General features: G+C 51.6%; 9 protein-coding genes across 9 annotated transcripts; 5 read left to right on the top strand and 4 right to left on the bottom strand.

Annotated features, from left to right (window-relative positions):
• Positions 1-126: 126 nt before the first annotated feature.
• On the top strand, positions 127-1,262 carry PFICI_05620 (putative electron transfer flavoprotein subunit alpha; the record flags this gene model as incomplete). The annotated part of the gene is made up of 2 exons (XM_007834201.1): positions 127-432; positions 516-1,262. The coding sequence occupies 2 exons, from the start codon at positions 127-129 to the stop codon at positions 1,260-1,262; spliced, it is 1,053 nt and encodes a 350-aa protein (XP_007832392.1).
• A 74-nt stretch (positions 1,263-1,336) lies between these two features.
• On the bottom strand, positions 1,337-2,743 carry PFICI_05619 (uncharacterized protein; the record flags this gene model as incomplete). The annotated part of the gene is made up of 1 exon (XM_007834200.1): positions 1,337-2,743. One exon carries the CDS (start codon positions 2,741-2,743, stop codon positions 1,337-1,339), a length of 1,407 nt encoding a protein of 468 aa, XP_007832391.1.
• A 946-nt stretch (positions 2,744-3,689) lies between these two features.
• PFICI_05618 (uncharacterized protein) lies at positions 3,690-5,693 on the top strand (the record flags this gene model as incomplete). The annotated part of the gene is made up of 3 exons (XM_007834199.1): positions 3,690-3,856; positions 3,968-4,163; positions 4,233-5,693. 3 exons carry the CDS (start codon positions 3,690-3,692, stop codon positions 5,691-5,693), a joined length of 1,824 nt encoding a protein of 607 aa, XP_007832390.1.
• Positions 5,694-8,011: 2,318 nt separating this feature from the next.
• PFICI_05617 (uncharacterized protein) lies at positions 8,012-9,596 on the top strand (the record flags this gene model as incomplete). The annotated part of the gene is made up of 2 exons (XM_007834198.1): positions 8,012-8,375; positions 8,428-9,596. The coding sequence occupies 2 exons, from the start codon at positions 8,012-8,014 to the stop codon at positions 9,594-9,596; spliced, it is 1,533 nt and encodes a 510-aa protein (XP_007832389.1).
• A 3,872-nt stretch (positions 9,597-13,468) lies between these two features.
• PFICI_05616 (uncharacterized protein) lies at positions 13,469-16,917 on the top strand (the record flags this gene model as incomplete). The annotated part of the gene is made up of 11 exons (XM_007834197.1): positions 13,469-13,711; positions 13,771-14,128; positions 14,192-14,306; positions 14,377-14,390; positions 14,453-14,474; positions 14,527-14,816; positions 15,109-15,805; positions 15,870-15,945; positions 15,997-16,421; positions 16,490-16,758; positions 16,832-16,917. The coding sequence occupies 11 exons, from the start codon at positions 13,469-13,471 to the stop codon at positions 16,915-16,917; spliced, it is 2,595 nt and encodes an 864-aa protein (XP_007832388.1).
• Positions 16,918-17,923: 1,006 nt separating this feature from the next.
• Positions 17,924-19,167, bottom strand: PFICI_05615 (uncharacterized protein; the record flags this gene model as incomplete). Its single annotated transcript, XM_007834196.1, has 2 exons — positions 17,924-18,950; positions 19,079-19,167. 2 exons carry the CDS (start codon positions 19,165-19,167, stop codon positions 17,924-17,926), a joined length of 1,116 nt encoding a protein of 371 aa, XP_007832387.1.
• A 669-nt stretch (positions 19,168-19,836) lies between these two features.
• Positions 19,837-22,011, bottom strand: PFICI_05614 (Nucleolar GTP-binding protein 1; the record flags this gene model as incomplete). The annotated part of the gene is made up of 4 exons (XM_007834195.1): positions 19,837-19,878; positions 19,934-21,123; positions 21,197-21,598; positions 21,660-22,011. 4 exons carry the CDS (start codon positions 22,009-22,011, stop codon positions 19,837-19,839), a joined length of 1,986 nt encoding a protein of 661 aa, XP_007832386.1.
• Positions 22,012-22,634: 623 nt separating this feature from the next.
• On the top strand, positions 22,635-23,330 carry PFICI_05613 (Orotate phosphoribosyltransferase; the record flags this gene model as incomplete). Its single annotated transcript, XM_007834194.1, has 1 exon — positions 22,635-23,330. One exon carries the CDS (start codon positions 22,635-22,637, stop codon positions 23,328-23,330), a length of 696 nt encoding a protein of 231 aa, XP_007832385.1.
• A 514-nt stretch (positions 23,331-23,844) lies between these two features.
• On the bottom strand, positions 23,845-24,956 carry PFICI_05612 (uncharacterized protein; the record flags this gene model as incomplete). The annotated part of the gene is made up of 4 exons (XM_007834193.1): positions 23,845-23,877; positions 23,942-24,028; positions 24,095-24,505; positions 24,651-24,956. 4 exons carry the CDS (start codon positions 24,954-24,956, stop codon positions 23,845-23,847), a joined length of 837 nt encoding a protein of 278 aa, XP_007832384.1.
• Between the last annotated feature and the right edge of the window lie 639 nt (positions 24,957-25,595).

The raw sequence follows: 25,595 nt of genomic DNA, 5'->3' as shown, positions 1-25,595 counted from the left end.
ATGACAGCCGCTTTAATTGAGTAGTAGTAGGTAGGCAAGGTATATTAGAAAGTGACCTCAGCACCACAAGCACAACCTTTCTGTGCTCGAGTTGGCCGTAACAATTCATTCCAATAACAACACACCATGTTTTCGGCAGCAAGAAGAACTGCTCTTAGAGCAGCCAATGGCATCCCCAAGGCCACGTCCGCTTTTGCCAGCCCATACAGCCCCTCGGCACTACAAAGGTTACTGTCAACACTTGCCATCCTCGAGCAGCGCGAGGGCAAGCTGAACCACGGTTCGCTCAGTGCAGTCACCGCCGCCAAGAAACTTGGTGGCTCCGTACATGGCTTCGTCGCTGGAAGCAACATCAAGGGCGTAGCAGACGAGGCCGCAAAGGTGGACGGCGTTGAGAAGATCATTGCCGTCGACAATGGCGCCTATGACAAGGTATGATGTCGCCGCTGCGGCCACCCGCGCATTGCGGCCTGGCTTTCGGCTATTCGGTGCACCTCATTGACCATTCAACCCAGGGACTCGCAGAGAATTTTGCGCCCCTTCTCGTCGAGAACATCAAGAAGGGCGGCTACACACACGTCATTGTAGGCCACACGGCTTTTGGAAAGAATCTTATGCCGCGGGTCGCTGCCCTGCTCGACTCCCAGCAGATTTCCGATATCACCGCCATCGAGAACGAGAACACCTTTGTGCGACCAATCTACGCCGGCAACGCTATCGCTACGGTCGAGTCCGCCGATGCTGTCAAGTTCATTACTATCCGCGGTACTGCTTTCGCCGCAGCCGAGGTTGGCAGCGGCTCGGCTGCTGTTGAAGAGGGCGTTGACCCGAAGGCAGAGGCACTTGCAGAATGGGTGTCGGAAGAACTAGCCAAGTCTGACCGGCCGGATCTTGCAACCGCCAGCAAGGTTGTGTCGGGCGGCCGAGGTCTCAAGTCGAAGGAGGACTTTGACAAGGTCATGCTGCCCTTGGCCGATTCCCTTGGCGCTGCCGTGGGCGCATCTCGTGCGGCCGTAGACAGCGGATACGCCGACAACAGCTTGCAAGTAGGACAGACTGGAAAGGTTGTGGCTCCTCAGCTCTACATGGCCGTGGGTATCTCGGGTGCCATTCAACATCTGGCTGGTATGAAGGACAGCAAGGTTATTGCAGCCATTAACAAGGACGGTGACGCACCCATCTTCCAGGTCGCAGACGTTGGCTTGGTTGGTGACCTGTTTGAGAAGGTTCCGGAGCTTACAGAGAAGTTGAAGTCGTCTTAGATTCTATTTAGCACAATGTATTACAATAAAAATGTACAATGATCTGCCATGATTCTCTTTCTTGCCAGAACTCCCTAGGCAGCAACAGCCAGCATCTCCGAGGTGCTAGTGAACTTTTCCCTCTCCTTTCCGATTTGGCTGCCTCTTTCTTTTTCTGCGCCGTCAATTTTATGCCAGTCTTGCCATGTCACGACATTGGATCGGCTGCTATCCACCTCGTCCTTGAGCGCATCCCAGCCATGGCTCTCGCCAGCGTTCAGGAAGGGGGCTTCTGCTGACCAATCGGCAGCGATTGCATCACCTGTAGAGAACGCATCCTGCATTGTAGACGCAATGACGCCGGTCGGGCCTCTCTTTACCCAGCCAGCGCAGTATACGCCGCCCAAATGTGTCGGTGTACCCTTGTCCACGGTACTGTTTGTGAAGACTCTTCCTAAACCGTCGTTCTGGATGATGCCCTTTCTATCGTCAAAGAGAATGCCAGCTTGATCGAAACCTGGGAGAGCAACCGATTTGTAGCCAATAGAACGAAAAGCCACGGCGGAAGATATGTCTAGTGTCTCGCCAGTGCCGCTGACCTTGGAAGCCGGGTCGAAGGGAGATGCCAGAGACGTACGCTCAAAAGTGGTGCTCTCCAAATGGCCACCAGCATTTCCAGAGAATTTGGTCGGGGAGAGGCAAAAGTCCAGCGACCAGGTCTTGGAGGCACCCTCTACCTTTGCCGTCGAGCCCTTGATGATCAAATCCATGAGACGCTTCTGGGCGCGCGGCAGCTTCGAGACCTCGTCTGGCACCAAGTTCATATCCATCTGATGGAAACCGACGTCGTGCAGCTTCATGAGCTCCCGTACCTCCTTGATCGTGTACGCGGCCTGCATGGGCCCACGGCGGCCAACGATGTGCACGCGCTTGACCCGGCTCTTGGACAGCGTCTCGATGGCGGCCTCGGTGATGTCGGATTTCCTCAGCACGTCGACATTCTCCAGCAGCATCCTGGCCACGTCGAGGGCCACGTTGCCCTGGCCAATGATGACGGCCTCATCGCCACTCGTCAGGTCGGGGTTTAGGTGGGCAAACTCGGGGAGGCCATTGTACCAGCCAACAAACTCCCTCGCCGAGTAGACGCCCTTGAGATCCTCTCCCGGTATACCGAGTTTCTTGTCCTTGCTTGCACCGTAGGCGAAGACCAGAGCATCGTAATGCCGCATGAGCTTTTCCAGAGGCACGGTGCATCCACTAAAATGACCATCTGGATTCCCAACTGCCACATTGCCTATAAACCTGAAGTTGGGTGAGGCGGCAACTTCTTCAAATTTATCCTGGCAGTTCTTCACCTCGGGGTGGTCTGGAGCGACACCGAAGCGGACCAGGCCAAAGGGCACCGGAAGGGCCTCGAACATGTCCACTTTGGAGTCCTGAATCCGGGACATGACGCGGTAGGCCGTATAGAAGCCGGCGGGGCCAGAGCCCACGACTGCCATGCGCAGTGGCCGGCCATTTCGTGTGACTGTGGTTGAATATAAGTTACGGGCCGGGGCAAACTGTGATGAAAGGAGGCGCGGCGACGCCCTGTACCGGCACGATCGGCATATCCAGGGTCTTGCAACGGCGCTCATTCTTTCAGGCGGAAGGTTTGCGTTCCAAATGGAGGACAAGGGTTGCAAGGATAACACTTTTTTACCCAGTTTTATACCACAGAGAATCATACAAACGGAGGTAACCCAGTTGGTGGCGGCTTTAAGCGACAAAGTCAAAACCCAAAAACCGGACCAGTTTTCTTCGGAATATCAGCGAATAAGCAATCTGAAAGTTCTGAGATAGGTGCCACCAGTGTGCAGTATGACTCTTATCTCATCGACTCAAGAACGCCACTAAAACTGCCTGTTCCTGACGCTATTTAGTGGGGTTTGGGTGGGATGTCGGACTCTAAATGTTGGTTTGGGATAGTGCAACATCCATGGATGACGACAGTCGTGCTCTATCGAGCTTGTATCTTGGTCTCGTCCAATTTCTGTTGTAAGCATCAGGGGAAATGCAAATGGAAACAAAATTCAAAAGCGCATGGCCAATATCTTTCGAGACCAATTGCAACCCCTTCTGAGCGCCATTCATGTGTGACGGTGGCCAAGATGGGATTGGTACAAGGTATGTATCAGCCCAGCCGCCCGTGTAAGTCAGGCACAGGCACCGTTGCCTTGCCAACCTCTGCCGTTTTGGGATACCCAACCGCAACTGAACTGAATTGACCCAACACACCACCACATGCGCTTGAGACCTCTTTAACCATTCGCAGAGGTATTTCTTTAAGAGTTCCCTCCCATCATTCCAATCACTCATACCCTCTCCCCCTCTTTTAATTGTCTTTGCGCGCAACAAGAAACTCGTCTCGGTCTCCCTCGGAACGGGGACCCAAGGAATTTGGTAATCATGGGGGGCTTTGATCAGCCTTACATGTATGACTCGGATCGGCACGATCGCGGCTTGCCAATGAAAGAGTTCGACCCCAAAGCAGTGACGCGGGCGAGCTGGGAACCACAGCCAAAGAAGAAGAAGAAGCAGAATGGCCCGCTCGTTTCCTTCAATAGGCATCCCGAGTAAGTGAAAACCCACCACCCCCGAGATGGATCATGCGAAGCGCATTAATCACAACTACCATCACCAATGCCATATTAATACGTGGCATGTGCGCTAATTGATCAACAAAGTCTCCACGAGGTGCCCACTGGCAGAACCACCTTCTTTCGTCCTATGAGCAATGCGACAAAGTCGGGGATCGTATGGCTGCGACGAGTGCAGTTGGGCCTGCGCAGCTTGGAGCTCATTGGAGCTTTGGGTTTGCTGGCGCTCATGATTCTGATTGCCAATGTTGACGCACTCACTGCCTGGGTGATGCGAATCGCCGTAAGTTACTCAACCTCACCTCCCATTATTTGACTGATTACATGACCTGACCATATAATTCCATGCTAGTCTGGCGTCGTGGCCATCAATTGCACCTATGGAATCTGGCATCACATGAGACCTGCTGGTAGCAGAACGCCGGCTTCATCGGCGGCATATCAGCTCTTTGCAGCTTTCACAGACCTGTCTACTTTACCCTTTTACGCCTACGGTGCTTTGGCTGTGCGCAATCGCTCACAAACCTGGACAACTCTACTGTCCGACCAGGCACTCACTAATTATTTTGTCCCGGCCTACTATTACACCTTGATCGGGGCCGGCGGTCTGCATGTCATCTCTCTCGGCATCTCACTCTGGCTGGGGCTCATGTTCAGGCGCATCACCAATATGCCTCCTGATATGAACCCATTGGAAGACAATCTGACTGCAAGAGCTCACAAGCGCAACAAGTCTTCCGTCTCCACCACCTATACCGCCATGTCAGAGAGCAACAAGCGACTTTCCACTCCCCTGGAAGACCGCCGTCGTTCCGGTGCGCCCTATGAGGACCTCTCACGACCGCCCAGCATTCCCTTTATGCACACACGTACGGGATCTCGCGACTCTGTTATATCTTCCAAGTTTGATCTGCCAAGTCGCCAATATGGTGTTGTGCCGGGCAACTCGCCTCGTAATAGTATTGCGTCGCCAGATGATGTCAAGCGCCTTTCCAAGCCTACCTCTGGCCGCGGCAGTTACACGGAGATTCCCATCCATGAGACTGGATCTTCAAGGCCCAGCAGCGGTGTGATGCAAGAAGCAACGTCGCCAGCGCGGCAGCCCAAATTCACCGAGGCATGGTACACCACCGAGTCGCTCCTCAATCGCACGCAGCAGAAACAGCGCGCCATGGCTGCGGCGGTAGCACGCAAAACTCGTGCCTACGAGGCCCTGGCCCAGCGCTATGACGAGGACACAGACGACGATTCGGATCGCGAGAACATGATGCGGCCAGACGCGGCCGACGTTTCCGACCTGGACGACAGCATCTTGGGTGGCAGTGGCCGCCACCCGAACCCGCTGCGCTCAAACCCAGCCTCGGTCGTGTCTTCTGCTCCCACTGTGCCGCCTCATGCTCCGAAGAATGCCGGTCAGCCGATCCCTCGCGCCAAGACGCCTTACTATACCCCGCGCGGTAATGCATTGGGCGAGATTTCGTCCAACTCGCGCTCGGTTAGCGGCTCACAGGACATTGCGGACCAGAAGTCGGCGGGCCTACCCGGCTCTACGATGATGCGAAATAGGGACTCGTCCATCCAAGCCGAGGAAGGCCTCTTCTACTCAAAGCCGTACGGCGACCTCAGGTCCGCCACACCACCGGTCATTGTCGGCACCGGGCGCCAAGTATCGAGTGGCAACGACTTTGATTTTGGAAGTGGCAAAGGCGGTTACGTGGGATCATACCGACGCAATGTCAGCGGCAAGGTTGCCGAGGAGGGCATGGCTGGCAAGAGGACCTCGAGATACGCTGTCTTGAACGATGACTTTTGATATGACGGACCACGTTGTCACGGACAAGGAAGCAGGCACGGGCGTAGGCGTTTGTCTCTTTGATATTTCTATTTTCAGGAAGAAAAACTCTTGTATTCTGGCCTGATGGGAAGGAGTTTGTAGGTTTGCATTTCAAATACGCCACGATTCATGAAGGCAGTCGGTATTGTAATATTTGAACGATATGCCAGGAGCATGGTAGAATCTGAAAAAAAAAAAATATCAATTCCGAACCTGACAATGACCCAACTGTGTGAATTTGTTCAACAAAATTAAATCGAAGCTACCTGCCAGCACTTCATTACAGATGAACCCGTGATTGGCTGTTTGCTGCCAGAGCAAAAAAGAGCACATGAAGAAAAATGTCCATGGTCACCTCAACTCAATCACAAGTCATGTTTGTTTATCCCCGCGGCCGCTAGGCTTTATAGTGGCGATAAAAATACACCACGCGATCAAGGTCTAGGATGGCAGTGATTTGTTTAGTGTCAAAAGGTCCTCTCTCTCTCTCTCTTGCTAAGAAGAGGTCTGCAAGTGTTGATCACTGGGGCTTTGTTCACTTTTTAGCTTCCCCGAAGCTTTTCTTTACAGGCTGATCGGGATCAAGCATGATTGCCATTTTTGGGAGGCATGAAAACACATTGATTGGCATTGCCTCTGAATGAATGAGCTGTTCATGGCCCCAGTTCGGTCGGCTGCCAAGGCCAGCTGAAAAGAGAGCGGAAGAAGGAAAAAAAAAATTGATTCATGCCCCTAGAGGACATCATGGTACATACGACCTGGTCAGTAAGAAGCATAAGCCCCCTTTATTAAAGACATTGTGCAGATTTCATACATGGTACAAAAGTCCAGCAAATACAAGCCTCAAACAAAACAACACCCATGGTAATAATATTTATTAGAGAGGCTCGCTTCGTCACATAGCCTTATCGGCGCCGCAAAGCTTGTTACCCACGACTTTTGTTGTGAATGTCATGGCCATTGCGTAGCCATATATCAGGGTAGTGCTACGAGGGTGACACTGGGTCATCCTCACAGCAGCAGCAGCCTTATACTACACAGTGCATGACAGAAAATTCTTGATAATTTTTATTTTTGTGAATAAGCAATTTGAACAACAAAAACAAGCTTATTCATATCATGCGTACTATGTAGGAAGAAACTCAGCAGTACCCTTAAAGAGAGTCTTTCCAGCCTCAAATGGGACTTATACACCTCAGCTAGCCAGGGCGGGATTGGTGCTGTTTATCCTTCAGGGGGCCCAGTCAGAAAGAAAAGCTCACCAAAAAAGTTGGGCACCCGCTTATTAGCTGGCAGACCCAAAAATAGCAACGAATCTGGGAGGCGTAAAAAATAGGTTACCTTTAAGCTTCTTTTTTAAACGGATCATACAGAAAACTTCGGCTCCGTACCCGGGGGCCCTGCCTCAACCAAATCTCGTCCCAATTGGCTAGAAATGGACATCCATCATTTGATCCGACTGGACATAGCCCAACTTGTCCCCGATTCCTCTGTTTCAAAACTCCAGTCTTTTTATGAGCAATCGCTGCAAGTGAGAGAGAACGGCACGTCTTGGCAGTGAACCCGGCGGTCAGCCATAAGCTGGCATGATATCGGGAATTTGGTGGCGGCGCAGAACTGGGGGAAGAGGAGAGGGAAAGAAAATAGCCCTACTATGGCTTGGCTAGCACTGAACATGCAGGCATGTCGGCGCTGGTCCCAATCATGCGGTCCCTTGCTCTAAACTACTATCCGCATCCAGCGCCAGCGGTCAGCACCGGGCGGCGCAGCTTTGGGCGATCTGAAATCCATCGCGACTGAGCGACCTGCTGGTCCATTGACTGGACTGGAATGGTGGACCGAATAAGCGCGCTATTATGGCTCCCCTGCTAGATAGATGGGGCTGAGAGGACGGACTCTTTGCTAGGCCAAAAGAACCCAGGCAGTGAAGTCCAAGTCCCTGAGCTGCAAGACCATGATCGTGGAAATGCAGGCGGCCGACAGATAGCCCAAGTGGTTCTCATCATCAAATTAGTACTGATCCTTCGCTGTGTGCTGTGCTGGTGGCTCATGATGCTCGGAATGGATCAGAACAGAGCATATATGACCAAGCGTGTGCCACATCCAACATTTCGGAATTGTTTCTCATCACTGCTCATATACCCTCTAATCTTGTAATCTATAAGTTTTGCCATAGACTAATTATTCCGGAGCCAGTTGTCTTATACTTGCCAACGCCCTACTCCCTCACATCTTTGGCTGTTCTTAGGCCTCAATAGCATTTTACCTTATATTCTGGATTGGGTGCCGAATTCGCAATGAAGGCGACCTTTTCGTCAGCGCTGCCATTTTTGGCATGCGTCGCGCCCTCAATGGCGACCTTGAAGGCTAGAGATATCCATAAACGGTCGAAGCATTTCGGTCTCAAAACGGCATCGATGGAAAATCTCGACCTGGTCGGCAACGCCACATTCGAACAGTATGTGGACCATTCAGACCCATCCTTGGGGACATTTGAGCAGAGATATTGGTGGGATGGATCGAATTACAAGACTGGCGGACCTGTCTTTCTATTCAATCCCGGAGAATCGGCAGCTGATGGCATGATTGGTTACTTGGGCAATGACACGGTCCCAGGCCGCTATGCTCAAGAGTTCAATGGTGCCGCTATCGTTATTGAGCGTAAGTTTGTCACTTGATCATTCAAAGCAAATCACTTACACTCTTGGATCAGACCGCTACTGGGGAAAGTCCGTGCCATTCGATACCCTCACTGCCGAGACATTGCAATACCTAAATCTGCCTAACGCGATGAAGGACATGACGAACTTTGCGCTCAATGCCGACCTCGAGTTTTGCGAGGAGGGTGATTGCAATGCCAACGATGTCCCTTGGGTCCTCGTTGGTGGTTCTTACAGTGGCGCCCTTGCGGCGTGGACTTCTCAAAAGGAGTCTGGTGTCTTCCACGCATACCACGCATCGTCGGCTGTGGTGGAGGCAATCTACGATTTTTGGGAGTACTTCTCTCCTATTCAGCAGGCACTGCCAACCAACTGCAGCAATGATGTGAAGGCAGTTGTTCAGCACATTGACTACGTCTTCGAGAATGGTGATGATGACGACATCCAGGAGCTCAAGGATAAGTTCAACCTCGGGGACCTCAACGCCATGGACTTTGCCGACACGGTTGCCAACCCCATTTCAGAATGGCAAGGCGACCAGGACGCGGTTATTGAGTTTTGCGACTACCTCGAGACGTCGGGAGGCCACAGCAAGGCAATCTTGAACAACGGCGCTGGTATTGGCTTGGTCGCTGCACTTGATGCGTATGCCGCCTACATCAACAAGACAGCTGGATGTGGTGATGGCGGCGAGGATTGCAATACATGGAACGATCAGATCCAGTGGGACACGCCAGATGAGCTGGACGACAACAGACCTTGGCAATGGATGCTTTGTAACGAACCCTTTGGGTGGTACCAGAATGGACCACCGGAGTCAGATGGTACTAACATTGTCTCCGCTCAACTTCGCCCTGAGCAGTATGCTCGGCGCTGCCCGCTCACCTTCCCCGAGACCAACGGGTATGTATCCGGCATGGTGACTGGCTTCACTGAGGAGCATCTCAATGCCTACACCCAGGGCTGGGATGCAGCGTACAAGCGCGTCTTCTTCGTCAATGGCGAGTTCGACCCTTGGCGATCCGCCACGCTGTCCAGCGACTATAGACCTGGCGGCCCTGTCAACACAACCGACGCTCCGGTCTATATTGTCAAGGGCGGAGTGCACGTCCCCGAGTTGTTCATCGACGAGGACGACGAGAACACGTGGCCGATCATCCAAGCTGCTCTCGAGCAAATGCGCTGCTGGCTTGATGAGTGGGAGAAGCCATCAAAGGCGTAGATGGTGGAAGAGGAATAGCCTAAAGGCTTATGAAAACGAAACACTGACTTACATGAAGCGTGCATCTCGACGGCGTTGGTATTTGCTTTCCATCTTGCAATGGCATGAAGCTCACATGAATGACACCTTGTTTACAAATAGAAGAATAAAATAGAAAGGAGAATTTGAAGATGCTGATCTTGGGTTATCCATCACTGGAATTCGCTTACCTATCAAGTGCATGTTCTAATTGATTATCCCACCACGGTAAGTCTGGCAGTCTGCTTTTGCCAGACCTGATACGCGACCTAAGTCATGATTTGATCCAAATGGCTTCACAAGCACATTTTCCGTGCATCGGACGCACGACTATTTGGGACCCGGCTGACAGATGTGACGTCGAGGAGGCTCTTGCCTCGTGGACTGGGCCCGATTTACAGGGCTAGGCCACCGCTGGAGGAGGGTGTTATTGTAGTATCGATCGGCGATCCTTACCTGGCCATGAGTTTCATTTTCGTATGCCGCGACAGCGGGATCCCCCATTCAGGAAGGCGATTAAGGCTTGGGGATTGAGATCATCTCAAGAGTTATCATCCGTGGCTACAGGTCAGCTAAATTCGTTAAAAGTCTCCGGTTCGTTGTTTCCAGTCAGCGGATCTGCAATTTGACCTGTTCCAACAGGCCATTTCCTATACCGCCGAGCCGAGCACGTTGAGTGAGACGCTGTCGTGCAGTACAAGTTCGGGGACGCTTACCGGTCCCACGTGTCTCTCTAAGTGCGCAGTATGGGCGATTTTACACGACACCACCTCCGGTTGACAAGGATGGCGTCGTGATGTAATCGATGCTCCAATGTGCTCCTCAATATGGTGTTGTGCGACGGTATGTTTCAAGGTATTGGGTCGCTTCTAGCGGTAGAAGAAACTTATTGGGGATGTATAAGACACCAGTCCGTGTCCGGCTATAGCCCGTCATGTAGTAGGACGTACGGTAAGGGGGGGTTTTCATCCAATGTGCGTGTGTTTTTCAAGGTCCTTTGAGCTGTCGATCGAATAGGTGAAATGAAGAAAATTCTCCGATGTTAGGCTGTTCTGGAAGCCATATTTGACAACTGGAGCGAACTTGATATTATTACTTACATGTATGTACGTAGGTTATGTAGATGGTTGGACATACTGGATGCAGGTTTTACCCGCCTGTTTTGCTCGCCTGTCAACTTCCCCACAAAGCCAGGTCCAGAGCATCCTATTCGGTAGCCTGCAGGGCGACCTCTCGGAATACGACTATGGCTTCCGATGCATTAGTGGTCGAGACGACTTGCTGGGACTTCCAGTGCGTAGCTAGTGACCGGGTGCAGTCACACATTGATTCCCGCGAGGCGCCCCCAGGGCTGCAGATAACTAGACTTTTCAACCTACAACAAAATGAATGTAGCCTCCCTCAAAAAGCAAAATCTCACGAGACCGAGTGAGTATATGCGGAGGAACTGGACAATGAGGGGCAATGAGGGGTAGATGTGGATGTGGAGTTTAAAAGAAAAGCAGAGGGAATCAGAATTTCGGAAATCGAACCATTGATACTTCTCGTGCTTAGCCATGGCTGAATGAATCCTTTTCTGGCTCGGTTCGGCATTTGGAGTCTCAGCAACGGGAGTCGGTCAGCGACGACGTGGGTTTAAGACCTGGATGACGGTCAGGTGCATAGCGGTCTGACGATATCGTGACGAACAGACCGAGAGGACGCCGTGGGATTTGATGGGTACAGGTGCTGGAAAAAATTAATCAACCTGGCGGTACGAGTTACTCCGGTAGGCAATGTAATGTAATGTGATGTACTTTACATACAATATGTAAGCAATGTAATAAGCACGCACCTGTGGAGGGAGGGTATTGGCAAACTGGAGAAGAAGGAGGGAGGCAGAGCAAAATCTGAAGGTCATCAAGCAATGCGGGTCTGGCAACAGCGTCGTTTCCATGACCCATCTGAATTATCTACTTGGGGAACTTCTTTTTTAGAGGGCTTGTCATTCGTCCTTGTCGTTGTGCCTGTAGAAGGTACCGAGGGGGTGCAAAATGGCAGCAGCATTTGAACTTTCCCACAATAAATTACTGGCTGCCTACACCTGGATGTGCTTTCCTTCAGACAGGTTATCCATCATGTATACTATTGCCATTTCCTTCTGTTTATTTCTGACTGGAGGCGACGTGTTTCCAATTGTCCAGCCCGTCGTGTGACCAACTCTTTTTTATTCTCGCGATTGATTACTCTATCGAATCTCGTCGATCTCGGCTACACGTGCTGCACCTCTCTCTCTTTTTTCCCTTAAACCCCCACACTAAGAAACAGAGTTGGGTCTTATGGTTTCCTTTTTGACGATAGTCATCACATCAGGTGTTCCGCTACAACCGGGCACCTGGGCTGCCTCGCAATGGGTACGGGCGGTACTTTAAGGCAGGTACTTTGAACTGGGTTTGATGACTGTAGGTATTGACTGATGCAATGTCACTGATGAGCAAGCATTAGATACAGGGTATGATTGATTTGATTTCCTATTCTTTATGGGTTTGCTCCAGGGTCGACACTTGCGAATATGCTGAACAAAACCCATCTTCTAAAGTCTCGTGATTTTGGGGAAGTAGCACTCTGACCGGCCGTGAGCATTGCAAACAGGACCAATGCTACGGAATATATCTCGAGTGATCTTCAGGTCCATCTTTGCTTCTTTTCAGGTCGTGAGACCACCACCCATCGAGGACCCACCCGGATTCACTACGTACAGATTACTACTACTAGTATCTACTGGCGCACGGCTGCCAACCTTTTTGACAAGTCCCCCCCAAGATGGATTTCCATTGGCACCGCAAAAAAACCAGGACCAGTTCAGCGCCCCATCTAGAGAACAAGTCACAGCAGCAGTTAACCCAGCCCCCAGGCACGTATGGAGCTAAAAGGTTGCCCTTCTCAGCGAGAAGCGCATCATGTGAGGCACTACAGTCCCCAGGGTTTGTCTAAGTCTTGCGGGGGTTGCATGCATCTCATGGATCTCACAGCCTGGTATTCCTACGTAGGGGCCTTCGCGTTCCTGATTTGCCCTGGACCCAGCGAAGCTCGCACACACGAGCAAAGGGCGTGCCTAGCGTTCCCGACTCCCAGTGCCTAACATAGCGTGCGTGTCTTGTGCAACGCCAAGGGCAAGGCAGGTAGGTACTCGCGCTACCAATACTTGCCATTTTCCCTACTACCCCATTACCTCCCAGCATACCGAGCTATTACTGCTACTACTACTACAATTGGCTTCTGCCCGCACCTTGCTCGGCTTCCTCAGAGCGGCCCCAATGAGAAGATCAAGCAAGTAGCTAAGTCTGCCAGGTAATGCAGCAAAGATGAAGGTAGGTACGTCGCATCAACTTGCAACGCTCGTGGCCTGTTCCCGGCCAGCCCTCGCAATGCAATCCTTTTCCCCAACGCGGTGCCCGCAGTAAGGCGTCTCCCGAGAGAGACAGCTCGTCCGACCATATGTCCTAGCGCATCGATGGCTTACCAGCTCCAGTATTCGGAGCGAATGAGCTGGCCGCATCGGTCCATAGAACTTTGACTGGTACCCGCGGTTGACATCACCATCCAGAGCGAATGAAGTTTCATGCCGGTAGAGGGGCTCTTGCTGCAAATAATCGACATGGTTGTGTATTAGCTTTGACCAGCATGCAAGAGCCGTTTCTATTTCTCGTGGCTTGCTTCCGAGGGTACTTGCTACCTCACGGGCATTCTTTTATATATCTTCTCCAGACATTTCCGTGCAACTTTATAACTTCACGAACCCTTTTCCCTTGCGTCGATTCCAAAGAAAAAGACCTTTCATACTGCTGCTTGAGACATTGTGCTTTCCGGCAATAATGCCTTCTGCCACGGAAATGTTCTACGAGTCCCAGGCCATCCCTACCGCCTTTGAGCTCAGCAAGGGTTTGTCCAAAAATCCAAAGTCATCGAGGCGTCTAGATATCATTGATATCCGCCAGGCGGCTGTGGAGTTGAACCTCAAGGAGGAAATTCACCAACTATTGCGGCCCCAAGAAGGCCCACGAAAACTCCCAACCCTGCTACTATACGATGAAAGGGGTCTGCAGTTGTTCGAACAGGTAAACAAAATATGCCCAGGAACTGACACTTGGCCTTCCCAGGCTAACTCTAGAGAAAGATCACCTATTTGGAAGAATACTACCTGACCAACTCGGAAATACAAGTGCTTAGAAGCTCTGCCCAGGCTATTGCCAAGGCCATCCCCTCAGGGTCCATGGTCGTCGAGCTTGGGTCTGGCAACTTGAGAAAAGTACAAATCTTGCTCCAAGCTCTAGAGGATGCTGGAAAAGACATTGACTACTATGCTCTGGATCTGGACAAGCGGGAACTCGAGCGCACTCTGGCCCAGGTACCAGCATTTCGCTTCGTCACATGCCATGGCTTGCACGGCACCTACGATGATGGTCGGGTGTGGCTAAAGAATTCATCCGTCTCAGCACGGCCAAAGTGTGTCATGAGTTTGGGGTCAAGCATTGGTCAGTCACTTTGCATCAATTTATCAATCCTTCTTTTTTGAATACTCACCACAATTGACACAGGCAACTTCCACCGCTCTGATGCTGCCGCATTTCTCCGGAGCTTCTCGGATGTGCTTCAGCCTTCAGACACATTCCTGCTGGGACTGGACTCGTGCACGAATCCGTCAAAAGTCTAGTATGTTACGAGAGTCTTGACTGCCATACTTACCAGTAGCCTCTTTCTTGATAGCTAATTGCCGATGCAGTCATGCATACAATGGTTAGTATCACTTGTGGTGGTGGCTGCTCTTGAGCTGTGCTAAGATCTACTATCTGATCTAGACCGACACGGCGTAACCCATCAGTGAGTGTAGTCGCTTGACCATAAACCTGGCATCAGCTGCTGACCAGCTGAGGTTCATTCTGAATGGTCTTCGTCATGCGAATGAGGTCCTCGAGGACGAGGTATTCAACCTCGATGAATGGCAGGTTATTGGCGAATACGTCTATGACGTTGAGGGCGGCCGCCATCAGGCTTTCTATTCTCCGTCTCGCGATGTGACTATCCTGGGCGAGAATATTAAGGCACAGGAGCGAATTCAGGTTGAACAGAGCCTGAAGTACTCGGAAGATGGCATGAAGAAACTGTGGTCTGAAGCAGGAGTAGTCGAGACGGACCGATGGATGACGGACAACAACGAGTACGGTAAGTCAGGTACCCTTCATCCCTACCGCCCGCCTTTTGCCCTATTCAGAACAGGAAGTCTGCCTGTTCGATCTGTACATCCGTTCCGCGATGTAAAAGAAAAAAAGCAAGGCGTTCCCCACGTTTGTCGCGTGTATATCAAACCACATTGGTTCCACTTGTCTGACAATGACTCTCTATTGTCTTACTGTTACATTGCGACCTCTCCCGTAACACATGACTGCACCGCCCAATCCCACCACCATTTAAGGAAGCCGAGTCGCAGAGACTAGTCAATCTAACACGCCGGCAGGACTTCATTTGTTGACCAAGCCTACGACTATGCCATTCAGCCTGGACCCGCGCCAATACGCCGGCTCCGTACTGCCAACTCTAGATGATTGGAAGGCTCTCTGGTCGACATGGGACACCGTCACACAACGAATGCTGCCCGATGAGGAGTTGTTGGAGAAACCAATCAAGCTGAGAAATGCTTGTATTTTCTACCTTGGCCACATACCAACCTTCCTAGACATTCAGCTGACCAAGACTACGAAACAACCGCCAACTGAGCCTGTATCGTATTCTGCAATATTCGAAAGGGGTATCGACCCAGATGTGGACAACCCAGAGCACTGTCACAGCCATTCGGAAATTCCAGATGAGTGGCCTAAGCAAGCAGACATCCTACGCTACCAGAACAATGTGCGTGTCAGGTTGACCGGACTCTACTCACATGGCCCAGAAAGTATACCCCGGGACGTAGCAAGAGCCATCTGGGTGGGATATGAGCATGAGTTGATGCACATGGAAACACTTCTTTACATGATGCTACAGAGTGACAAGACCCTGCCCCCGCCTCATATACCTCGTCCAGATTTCAAAGGCCTTGCCCGGAAAGCATATGCCGAGAGGACGGCGAATGAATGGTTCACCATCCCCGAGCAGCACATACTCGTTGGGCTGAACGACCCTGAGGATGACGAGAGATTTAAAGGGCACTTTGGCTGGTAAGTTGTCGACAGGGTGTTGAACAAGCAATATATTAAAGTTAAAGTAACTGACACACCAAAGGGATAACGAGAAACCGGCTCGTAAAATAAATGTCAAGTCTTTCCAGGCAAAAGGGCGACCAATCACAAACGAAGAGGTAGGATATTTCTTCTGGTGCCGCAAACAACTTCATCTAACCTGATGCCAGTATGCCTACTACATGTACGAGACGAAGGTAACCAAGATCCCGGCATCCTGGGCCGAGGCACCGCAACATCACGTCAATGGTAGCAACGGGACCAGTCACGAGCACACTAACGGGCAAGCGAACGGCCACGCAAATGGCCACGTCAACGGCCACGTGAATGGTAGCCACGATACTGGTTCTACTCTGCTGCCCTCATCCTTCTTGGATGACAAGACAGTTCGAACCATTTACGGTCTTGTGCCTTTAGAGTATGCTCTAGATTGGCCTGTATTTGCCTCTTATGATGAGTTGGCGGGTTGTGCTGCTTGGATGGGCGGTCGTATTCCAACCTTTGAGGAAGCCAGGAGCGTATATGCCTACGTCGATTACCTGAAGAAGAAGGAAGCAGAGCGTAAGCTCGGCAAGACAGTACCGGCAGTAAACGGGTAAGCACATCCCCACGTGTATTCGCTGCTAGTGGTGGATTTGAACGACTGACGTTTGGGCACAATAGACATCTCGTCAACGACGGTGTTGAGGAGACACCACCATCACGAGGTTTCGGCATGCAGGTCAATGGAGAGGCGTCCGAAAATGACGACTCCTTCGTTGACCTCGAAGGTTCCAATGTCGGTTTCAACCATTGGCATCCAATGCCCATAACGTCCCGCGGCAACCGCTTAGCTGGCCAGTCCGAGATGGGCGGTGTTTGGGAATGGACCAGCTCTCATTTGACTCGGCATGAGGGGTTCGAGCCAATGGCCCTGTATCCTGCCTACACCTGTACGTTTTCGGATTCCCTATGCATAATAATTGAGCTGGATGACGACATTTACTGACTTGACGTTGTATCTAGCCGACTTCTTTGATGGAAAGCACAATGTTGTCCTCGGTGGTTCCTGGGCCACGCATCCTCGCATCGCAGGGCGCAAATCCTTGTGAGTCTTTTTTTCCGCTCCCCCGAGAAGACATGACTACTCGACTCGATGACTGACAAGAAGACTAAAGCGTCAATTGGTATCAACGAAATTATCCCTATGCATGGGTAGGAGCCAGACTCGTTCGTGACTCTTAGGCCCTATACGCTCACTCGTCACCATTAACCAGCCTTCAACACTGGAAAGAGAGAGCAAAGGCATTAGACCCACCAACAAGCATGATTTCTTCTGGTATATCCGAGTGATTCAACATCACTTTTCTGTATCTATTCTCTTGTCCTTCTCGTGACATAGCATGTGGTGTTTTTCTTTTCTTTTCTTCCGATTCTCATTTCCAAAGGGACACGGAGGCGTCGGTTTCTGGGCTGCATGAACCAAAATGATCCCTCATCTCATCCACATTGGGCCGGCGTCTCTTCTGGGCTATTGTATCAGTCTTTTCCTTGGCTCAGCTCTTTTGGCATCAATCAGGTCTCATTATCATGGTCACTTAAAACGATAAGTGCGCCGTGTCGGCGACAGGTGAAAATCTTCTTTTGTCAAAGTCATGTCCAAAAGTATCACGTTACTGTACTCCAAATTGAATACGAAACAGGTTCTTGCATAAACATTTCCATAGCAGATCTTTCCGGCTGTTTCCATCGCTGGAACATGCCACCACCGCATTGCCTGACGTTGTCTTTAAGCTCTTGGTAATCGTTTTAGTCATTTATTATTCACTGAGCCTGAATTGCTTCTTATGTATATGTGCATCAAACAAACTAGCATGCCAGCAAACTCCAAACGATGTATCGTGTGGTCGTCGAAGCTCTTGTTATGCGACTTGTCTCTTGAACCCCTTGGGGCTGTCTGATAAACTCAACAACTAATACTTTATAGCCATCCACGCAATCAACCATTTCTTTTTCCCCCCTTGTTGGGGAATCTTTTCCATCCCTACCGAAAACGCCGTTGCAAATGCTGTCACAAACAAAACCAAAGCTTGCCTTCCGTCCTTATTGGCTGGCAATCTACATCAGCATGTCAATTACCTCCTTCGCCACCTCGATAGGCGTCAGGACCTTGTGGTCGGAGAAGAATGCGTCAATGTAATCAGGTGCCGTGTAGTCGACTGGGCTCTCCAGGGGCTTGGGCCGCGGCTTTGCCTCGGCGCCCTCTTCCTTCTTGCTGGCATGGAAATCGAGGAGTTGTTGGTCAAAGTTGCGGACAAACTGGCCAAAGTCAAACTGGTTTAGCGGGAGTGTCTTGCCAAACTTGTGCTGCTCGGCGGCGACGTAAAAGGGCTTTTGCGGGCGGGCGGCCTTGGCCAGCTGGGCGACCTGGAGCGTGCCGAGGCGCGAGATGGCACCGCCATTGGCCGTCACGGCCTCGGCGCCCACAACCACCATGTCGACCTTTTGCATGGCAAAGGCAACGGCGCTCAGGGGGATCGTGGCCACTGAGACGCCCTTGGCGCGCAGGGCCGCGACCACCTTGTTGCTCTCGACCTCGAGGGCCGGGTCCATGGCGTAAATAACGCGGAAGCGGATCGGCTCGTCGATAAAGTGGCCAAAGTCGTGCTTCTCGGCGGCGCGGCCGAGCAGGGTGCCGACGACGCGACTGCCGCCGAGGGTGAGGATGGTGGCGCCGTCCTCGATGTAGCGGCGGGCGTTGACGGCGATGCGCTCGCGGCCGTTCTTGGCGCGGGCGGCAAACAGGCGGCCGTTGCGGAGCAGGCTCTGGCGCGTCTCCTCGAAGCGGGCGTCGGGGTCCTTGTTGATGTTATCGTCCTTGGCCGCCGCGGCGCCGCCCGGCGCATTAGGCTGCTTCAGCTGCATGATGAGGTACTGCTGAAACAGGTCGGTGCCGTGGGACAGGGCGATGGGGTTGGGGACGCCCAACTGCAGCTTGGTGCTCTGCATCTTGACGAGATCAATAGTCTCGAAGACGGTCTTGACTTGGTTGTGGCCCAGAAACTCGATCAGGGCCTCAATGGCTGCCATGGGCATGGTGAGGTCGGAGTCCTCGGCGAGGAGGCGGTAGTAGGTCGCCACGATGCTGTATAGTGAGGCATGAGGTTAGCATGAAATGTGTATCGCATGGGAGGGGTAGCTGCAATGTGGTCACCCGCAATCAGAGAAGCAGGAAAGAGATGGTAACAAGTAGGACAGGGCAGGTCATCGTACTCGAAAGGTTCAGCATTCGAATTGCTGCTGGTTACGCCGCGCAGAGGCAGGTCGCTGGTGGCCGAACCAGCATCGCCATCGTTTGCCATGGCTATTGTTGCAATCTGCGAATGCGACGGAATTAAGAGGTGGAATAACCAGGAAGAAGAAGCTGTGAATGAGGCAGAGGTTTGGTGTAGCAAAATAAATCAATGATGCATGTGAGTCAACCTATGAGCAAATGTACGCTGACCCCACAAACTTTTGTGCCCCGCGTTGGGAGAGAGCAAGTGGGCGGTAGCTAAAAGCTCATCAGGGTCCTCCAGATTTTACATGGCAACCACCGTTGGGACACTACATTACCCAAAGGGCTTTAAAAAAAAACACATTGAACTTGATATATCAGATAACAAGTATTTATTCGGTGTCAGTTAGAGCTCTTCAAGATATGCAAGCTGCCTTCTTCCTGCTTAGCTGCACACACGAAAAACTTTAAAAGCCGGAGATAGAGTCTCTCCAACATTTAACTGAAATTGTGCTCACTTCAAAGCTTTTCTCAACTCCATCCCAAGGTCGTGTCAGGAGGATGACATATGATCACAATCGGTATGGTTAGCCTTTTTAGGGGTATATAAACAGCTCGACTATAAAAATATGTCTTGCAAACTAACAAACATCCTGGTTTTTGTTTCACGGACGCCTGAACGCCGATTCGATAAGTCATACCCTGTCTTATGCATAATATGGACAACAGAACAAACCTCCATTATTTCCACCCTCTATCGTCGAGATGTCTTGCCCATGGAACGCTTGCCAGCAAACTAGATATTCAGTCAGTAAATTGTATATTGTGCTCAAGGGGCTGGGAATACTCACGAGATGCTTTGGCATTGCTGCACCGATGTGTCTGTCGGCCTCACCCTGTCTGGCCATGCGGTTCATCTTCCTCTGGGCAACCTTGGATGCTCTCTCGGCCGACGTCCTTGTGACTTCGTCCGTCACACCATCCTCACGGCGGTTCGTCGCTGCCTCGCTTCTCGCTCTGCTCATGGCTCTGCTCTTGGAGCGGAACCTCTCCTGAGGAGTAGAGTCGACATCCATGGCATCCGATACTTCAGTGCCCAGGCGAGACCTAGACATGGATCGTCCACGCTGCTCGTGTGTGCTGGATCGTGCCCGCAGACCAAGATCGGTTGTGTCCACACCCAAAACATCGAGGTGTTCCTCGAGTTCCGACAAGGGCTTCTTCATAGCCTTGCGAGGAATGATGGCCTGGTTCTTGAGCGACTTGCGCATCTTGGCTTCGTTTCTGATCAAAGCTTGCTTCTCTCTGATGAGCTCGGCCTTGGAGCGGACATCAGCCTCTTCGGCATCATCAACCTCCTCATCCGAGTCATAGTAGCCCTCAGCCTCAAGACGTTCCTCCTCTTCCTCCAGAGCCTGCAGCTTGGCATCAATTTCTGGATCAATGTAGTCATAGACATTCTTGCCGTCAAAGATCTCGGGTATCCTGTCATGCTTCCACTCGGGATTGTCGAGAATGTAATCAGCCCTGAGGTCGACGTTGTACACACCAGCACCCCCATTCTCCTCTTCGACGTCACGAGCCAGCTTGCGGCGTTCGGGGTCGCTCTTGTCGTATTTCTTGAGCTCCTTGATAGCATCTGGAATGAATGTTTCGCGCACAACGCCGTTCATGGGCTGAGCAACGTGAATTCTGGCCATGACGTCTGCCAGGCGTCCACCGACAGCACCGCTGCTGCTTGTACCGGCCTTCAACTTCTGGGAAACACGCTCGGCGATGAGGCGTTCACAGACGGCATTCTTGACATCCTGCACACCTTCTTGGGTGTTGCAGGAAGTTTGCAGCAGCTCAACGTCACCACCGCTCAGGAGAGATTGCAATTCCTCGGTTGTCTGGGCGTCAAGCTCTTCAGGCTTCAGAATATCGATCTTGTTGCAGACAATGAACACAAGCTTGTTGGAGAAAAGGGGCTTCAAGTTCTTGAAGAGCTCAATCTGTGCCTTGATTGGGTAACCGCACTGTTCCGAGCAGTCGATGAAATCTGCAATCATAAGTGGTTAGAAAACAATTCATTGCCTCTATAGCCGTAGCAATTTTTCAGGTATAATGCTTACAGAGAATGGCGGATCTCAAGTGAGCAATGGCAGTAATGGACTGCATTTCGACTGTCGTCTTGGACTCGAGAGGACCATCCAGGAGACCCGGAGTGTCGATGGCCTGGAACCGCAGGTACTTGTAGTCAAAGTGACCGACGTACAGCGACTTGGTGGTGAAGGCGTAGGGTGCCACTTCGACATCGGCGCGTGAGATGGACTTGAGGAAACTCGACTTTCCGACATTGGGGAAACCACAGAGGAGCAGGGTGCGGGTGTTCGGGTCGATCGAGGGCAGACGGCCCAAGTGCTGGCGGACCTGGTCCAGGTAGGCGAGACTGTCCTTGAGACGCTTCAGGAGCGTAGCCATGCGACCAAGAGCGGCGCGCTTGAGCTGCTTGCACTGGAAAAGTGACTGGGCGTCTGTTTGGTACGATTAGCGCCCGCTAGATTCGAAAATGGCGGTTGCGTGGAAGATACTCACACTTGAGAAGGCGGACATAGTCGCGCGAGATACTTTCCATAAGATGCTTGGCGGTGGAAAGCTGACCAAGAGCAATCTTGTAGTGGTCGGAATCGTACAGTGTGTTCAACAAATCCTTGTGGAAAGGGTGGATGTCCTCCAGTCGGGGGAAGCTCTCGAGGATCTGAGAAAACTTCTCGCTAAAGGTCTCCTGGGTGAACTTGACCTTGCGGGTGTAGAACCCTCGGATACGAGAGATCTTGAAACCCGAACGAATCTGCGTCGGGAGCCGGCGCTGGGTGCGCGACAGCACGATGTCGAGGAACTCCTGCGACGTCGGCACCGGGGGGATGTCCTTCCAGGTAGTCTTCATCTTGCCAACCGATCAAACCTTGCTCGTTGGAAAGAGTGGAAGAATGTCTATCGGAAAGGTCAAGGTTGAAAGGAGAACGTGGTGGTTGTTTGAATCGATCTCTCACCTTGCCGTTATCGATGGGCAGAGGCGGCACCTGGGACTTTCTCAGAAAAAAAGGCGGAGTGAAAAGTCAAAATTTCGATAGCGGGTGGCTCGAAATCTTGGCGCTAATTCTTTCGTTATCTTATCGCTGACACAGCCAAGCAAGGGACCTCGAATTGGAAACGTGGGCCATTTTGGCGGGGTCGAGACCCAAAGCATCCCCAATCCGCTATGAGCAGGAGAAAAAATAAAAAAAAAAGTTCTAAAGGCGGGACAGGACATCCCACTATCGGACCCCTCCATTGAAGGAAGCGCTTCGCTCTTAGGTAGTAGAGTTTGGTAGAGGAACTACATGTCTAGAATAGCATTTTACTTACTCACTCTTTTAGTTCTGACGAGACAGGCTACTACTGTTCAATCCATTTTCAAGTCGAGTGTGCAGATTCCTGACCATCTGCTTGCCCCCTCTTTCTTCTTGTAGTTCTGTTGACCTTTTTTTTTTTCCACTCACACGAGTCCCGTATTGACTTATACGCACAATGGCTTCCATTCCTCAGTACAAGACCGACTTTATCAGCGCCGCCCTCGACGGCCGGTGTCTGCGTCTGGGCGAGTTCACTCTCAAATCGGGCCGCATCTCCCCATACTTCTTCAACGCTGGTGACTTTTACCGAGCCGATCTCTTGTCCGCCCTGGCTTTTGCCTATGCCCACACCATCCACGAGTCCTTTGCCTCCTCCTCGGGCTCCTCTGATTTGCCCTTCGACGTCATCTTTGGCCCGGCCTACAAGGGCATCCCGCTGGCGACGGCAACCACGTTTGCCCTGGCCCAGGTCGATGCCCGGTACAAGAAGCTCGAATACTCCTTTGACCGCAAGGAGGCCAAGGACCACGGCGAGGGCGGCTCCATTGTGGGCGCACCGCTCAAGGGCCGCCGGGTCCTGATCATTGACGACGTGGTATCGGCGGGCACGGCCAAGCGCGAGGCCGTGGCCAAGATTCAGGCCGAGGGCGGCACCGTCGTCGGCATCGTCGTTGCCCTGGACCGCCAGGAGACCCTGCCCGATAGCACCGGCTCCGCCATTGGCCTGCTGCGTCAGGAATTCGGCATCCCCATTGTCGCTGTACTCAAGCTCGACGATATCTTCCGCGGCCTCAAGCAGAGCGGCGTCGCCACTGAGGATGATCTCAAGAGGATAGAGGAGTACCGAGCAAAGTACGGTGCAAGCGACTAGATCAAATGGAGAACTCAACCTGCATACCGGACAATGATATGAATATAGACAAGAAGGGAAGGGGAAAAAAAAAACAAGTAAAACAAATTGAGTAGCTTTTCGCAACTTGTATACATTCCGTTCGACTGTACTTCTACAAAGGTCTTACACCACGTGTACAACATTTATAAAAGGATGGTTGCGGGTTTGGGCGAGTTGATCATGATTTAATCTATTGGCAAGTAATATCCGCTACCATACATCCACACGTCTATCAACTTGACTGTCTAGGAGCAACGCCATTTGACCCCACGCCTGGTGGTAAGAGAGTAACACCCTGCCTTTCCGTACACATCAGATGAAAGAAATAGCCGAAGCGGAACATTCAGCATTCGCGGATAGCCTGGTATAAATAGCTCCACGGCTGCAATTACTAAACAGCTTCGGAAGAAATGAACATACTCTAGCAACCCGCATCAGTATGCTTCAAATTGCAATAACTCTTCCCGGATCGAGTAGCAAAACTTTCTCATTGCTATGGACTAGATGGACCGGACAAGGTGATCGTCTTTTAAACAAGTTAGTAATGGCATAATAAGGCTGTAGACTCAAAACAGGAAACTCAAACTTACCAAGTCATGCCATCCACCACCGCCAAAGCTAGCCTGGCTTTCGCCTTTATGCACAAAGCCAAATCGCGTATAATAGTTGACGAGATACTTGATGTGTCAGAGCAATGTTTTTTTTTTTTTTTTTGTGCAGATATAGTTAATCGCAATACTTACACTCTGGGAAATCAGTGAAATGCGGTCTGCTGTGCCAGAATTGTTGACCTGCTGCATATAGGCCTTCATGATGAGCTTGCCCAGCCCGCAGCCCTGTAGCTTTGGATGGACGGCCAGAGAGTGGATGGCCACGGTACGGCCGTCCTCCTGGTGGCCAATGTTGGACCGGCTGGTCTTGACGGTGCGAAAGTCGCGCGGGTAGTCCATGTCCTGGTCCGTGACGAGCTCGCCATGGCAGCGCGTGCCGACAATGTGGGCAAACATGACGCTGACGGAGCCGTCGTCTCGCCCCGTCTCCACGGGATGCGCCGTCTTGCACGTCTCGATCTCCCAGCCCTTGGCCGCCTCGGGCGAGACGGTACAAAAGATGCCCATGCAGAGCTCGGGGCAGCTCGACAGGCGGTATTCAAACTGTAAGTTTTTGTCAGCAGGCTGATTATGCCAAAGACATTGCAAACCTAAGACAGCCGATTGCAACCCCAAAACAGCTTTTTTGGTTTACACATGCATATAATAGAATCCGAAAGAAGTTCGATCAACACGCATGAAAGCTCACCTTTTCACGTGAGCATCGATGCTTCGAATCAGTAAACGCCGCGTTCTCGAGCGCAACGCAGCTTTCCAGGTCTGAAACAGTCAAGGGCCGGATGTTGGGCAGGAAGGGAAAGGGTAGCACGTCTTGGACCTTGATGTCGCCGTTTTTGAGACTATGACGCTTCCGTGAGTTCGAAATAGTCTTTTGGATCTCAACGTGGTCGTCATCCAAGTCGTCGGTGTCGTCGATCGCGTCGTCGGCGCCAACAGGATCTGGGGCCGACGACGACACTTTCTCTTCAACAGATCTTTTGTTGTCACCAGACATGGTTTGAGGGCGAATAAGCGGGCGTGAAATGTGTACGTGGGTGAAGTGGACACAGTGATATCACTTTGTTTGGTACGTCAGAGGGTAGATGATGAATGGATAGAAGGGTGTTTCTCAGTAGTAGTAGTAGCAGTAGCTCTGAAGAGAGTAGATACCTAGGATGAGTGATGGGCCGGAAATGGGAATTAGATGCATAGGTACCAGAAAGAGAAACCCCGGGTCGAGAAGAAGAAGAAGAAGGGGGTCGTAGACTTAGTACTTGGCAGACTTGGTTGATTGGAGAACCCAAAACAGGTCAACCAGTTCGTCCAAGTGGCTGTAAATTGCGGGGATGAACTCTGTATTCAACGCCGGTGATCAATGCTTGGGTGGTCTTGGGATAACGACTTATTACAAGCCCGCCCAAGCCCGCACGCAGCAAGCAACGCAGACCAGCTGCCGGGCGGTCTTTGATCTACACCTTGACGCACTACGGCCAAGTGTGGAGTGCATTGTGGGGTATCTGCAAGGTCGAAAGGGAGGTCCTGAACGTCCAGCCAAGCCAGCCAAACGCCTCCGATGATTTGGATGGGCTTCGGCCGTCCTCAAACAATATCCTCGACTGAACTGGACCTTGAAGATAAAAAGTGGACACATGCA

The sequence above is a fragment of the Pestalotiopsis fici genome (genome assembly GCF_000516985.1).
Source record: "Pestalotiopsis fici W106-1 unplaced genomic scaffold PFICI_Scf_3, whole genome shotgun sequence".
Lineage (NCBI taxonomy): Eukaryota > Fungi > Ascomycota > Sordariomycetes > Amphisphaeriales > Sporocadaceae > Pestalotiopsis > Pestalotiopsis fici.
Note: the sequence above shows the minus strand (reverse complement) of the source record. Positions and strands in the feature narration are given on the sequence as shown.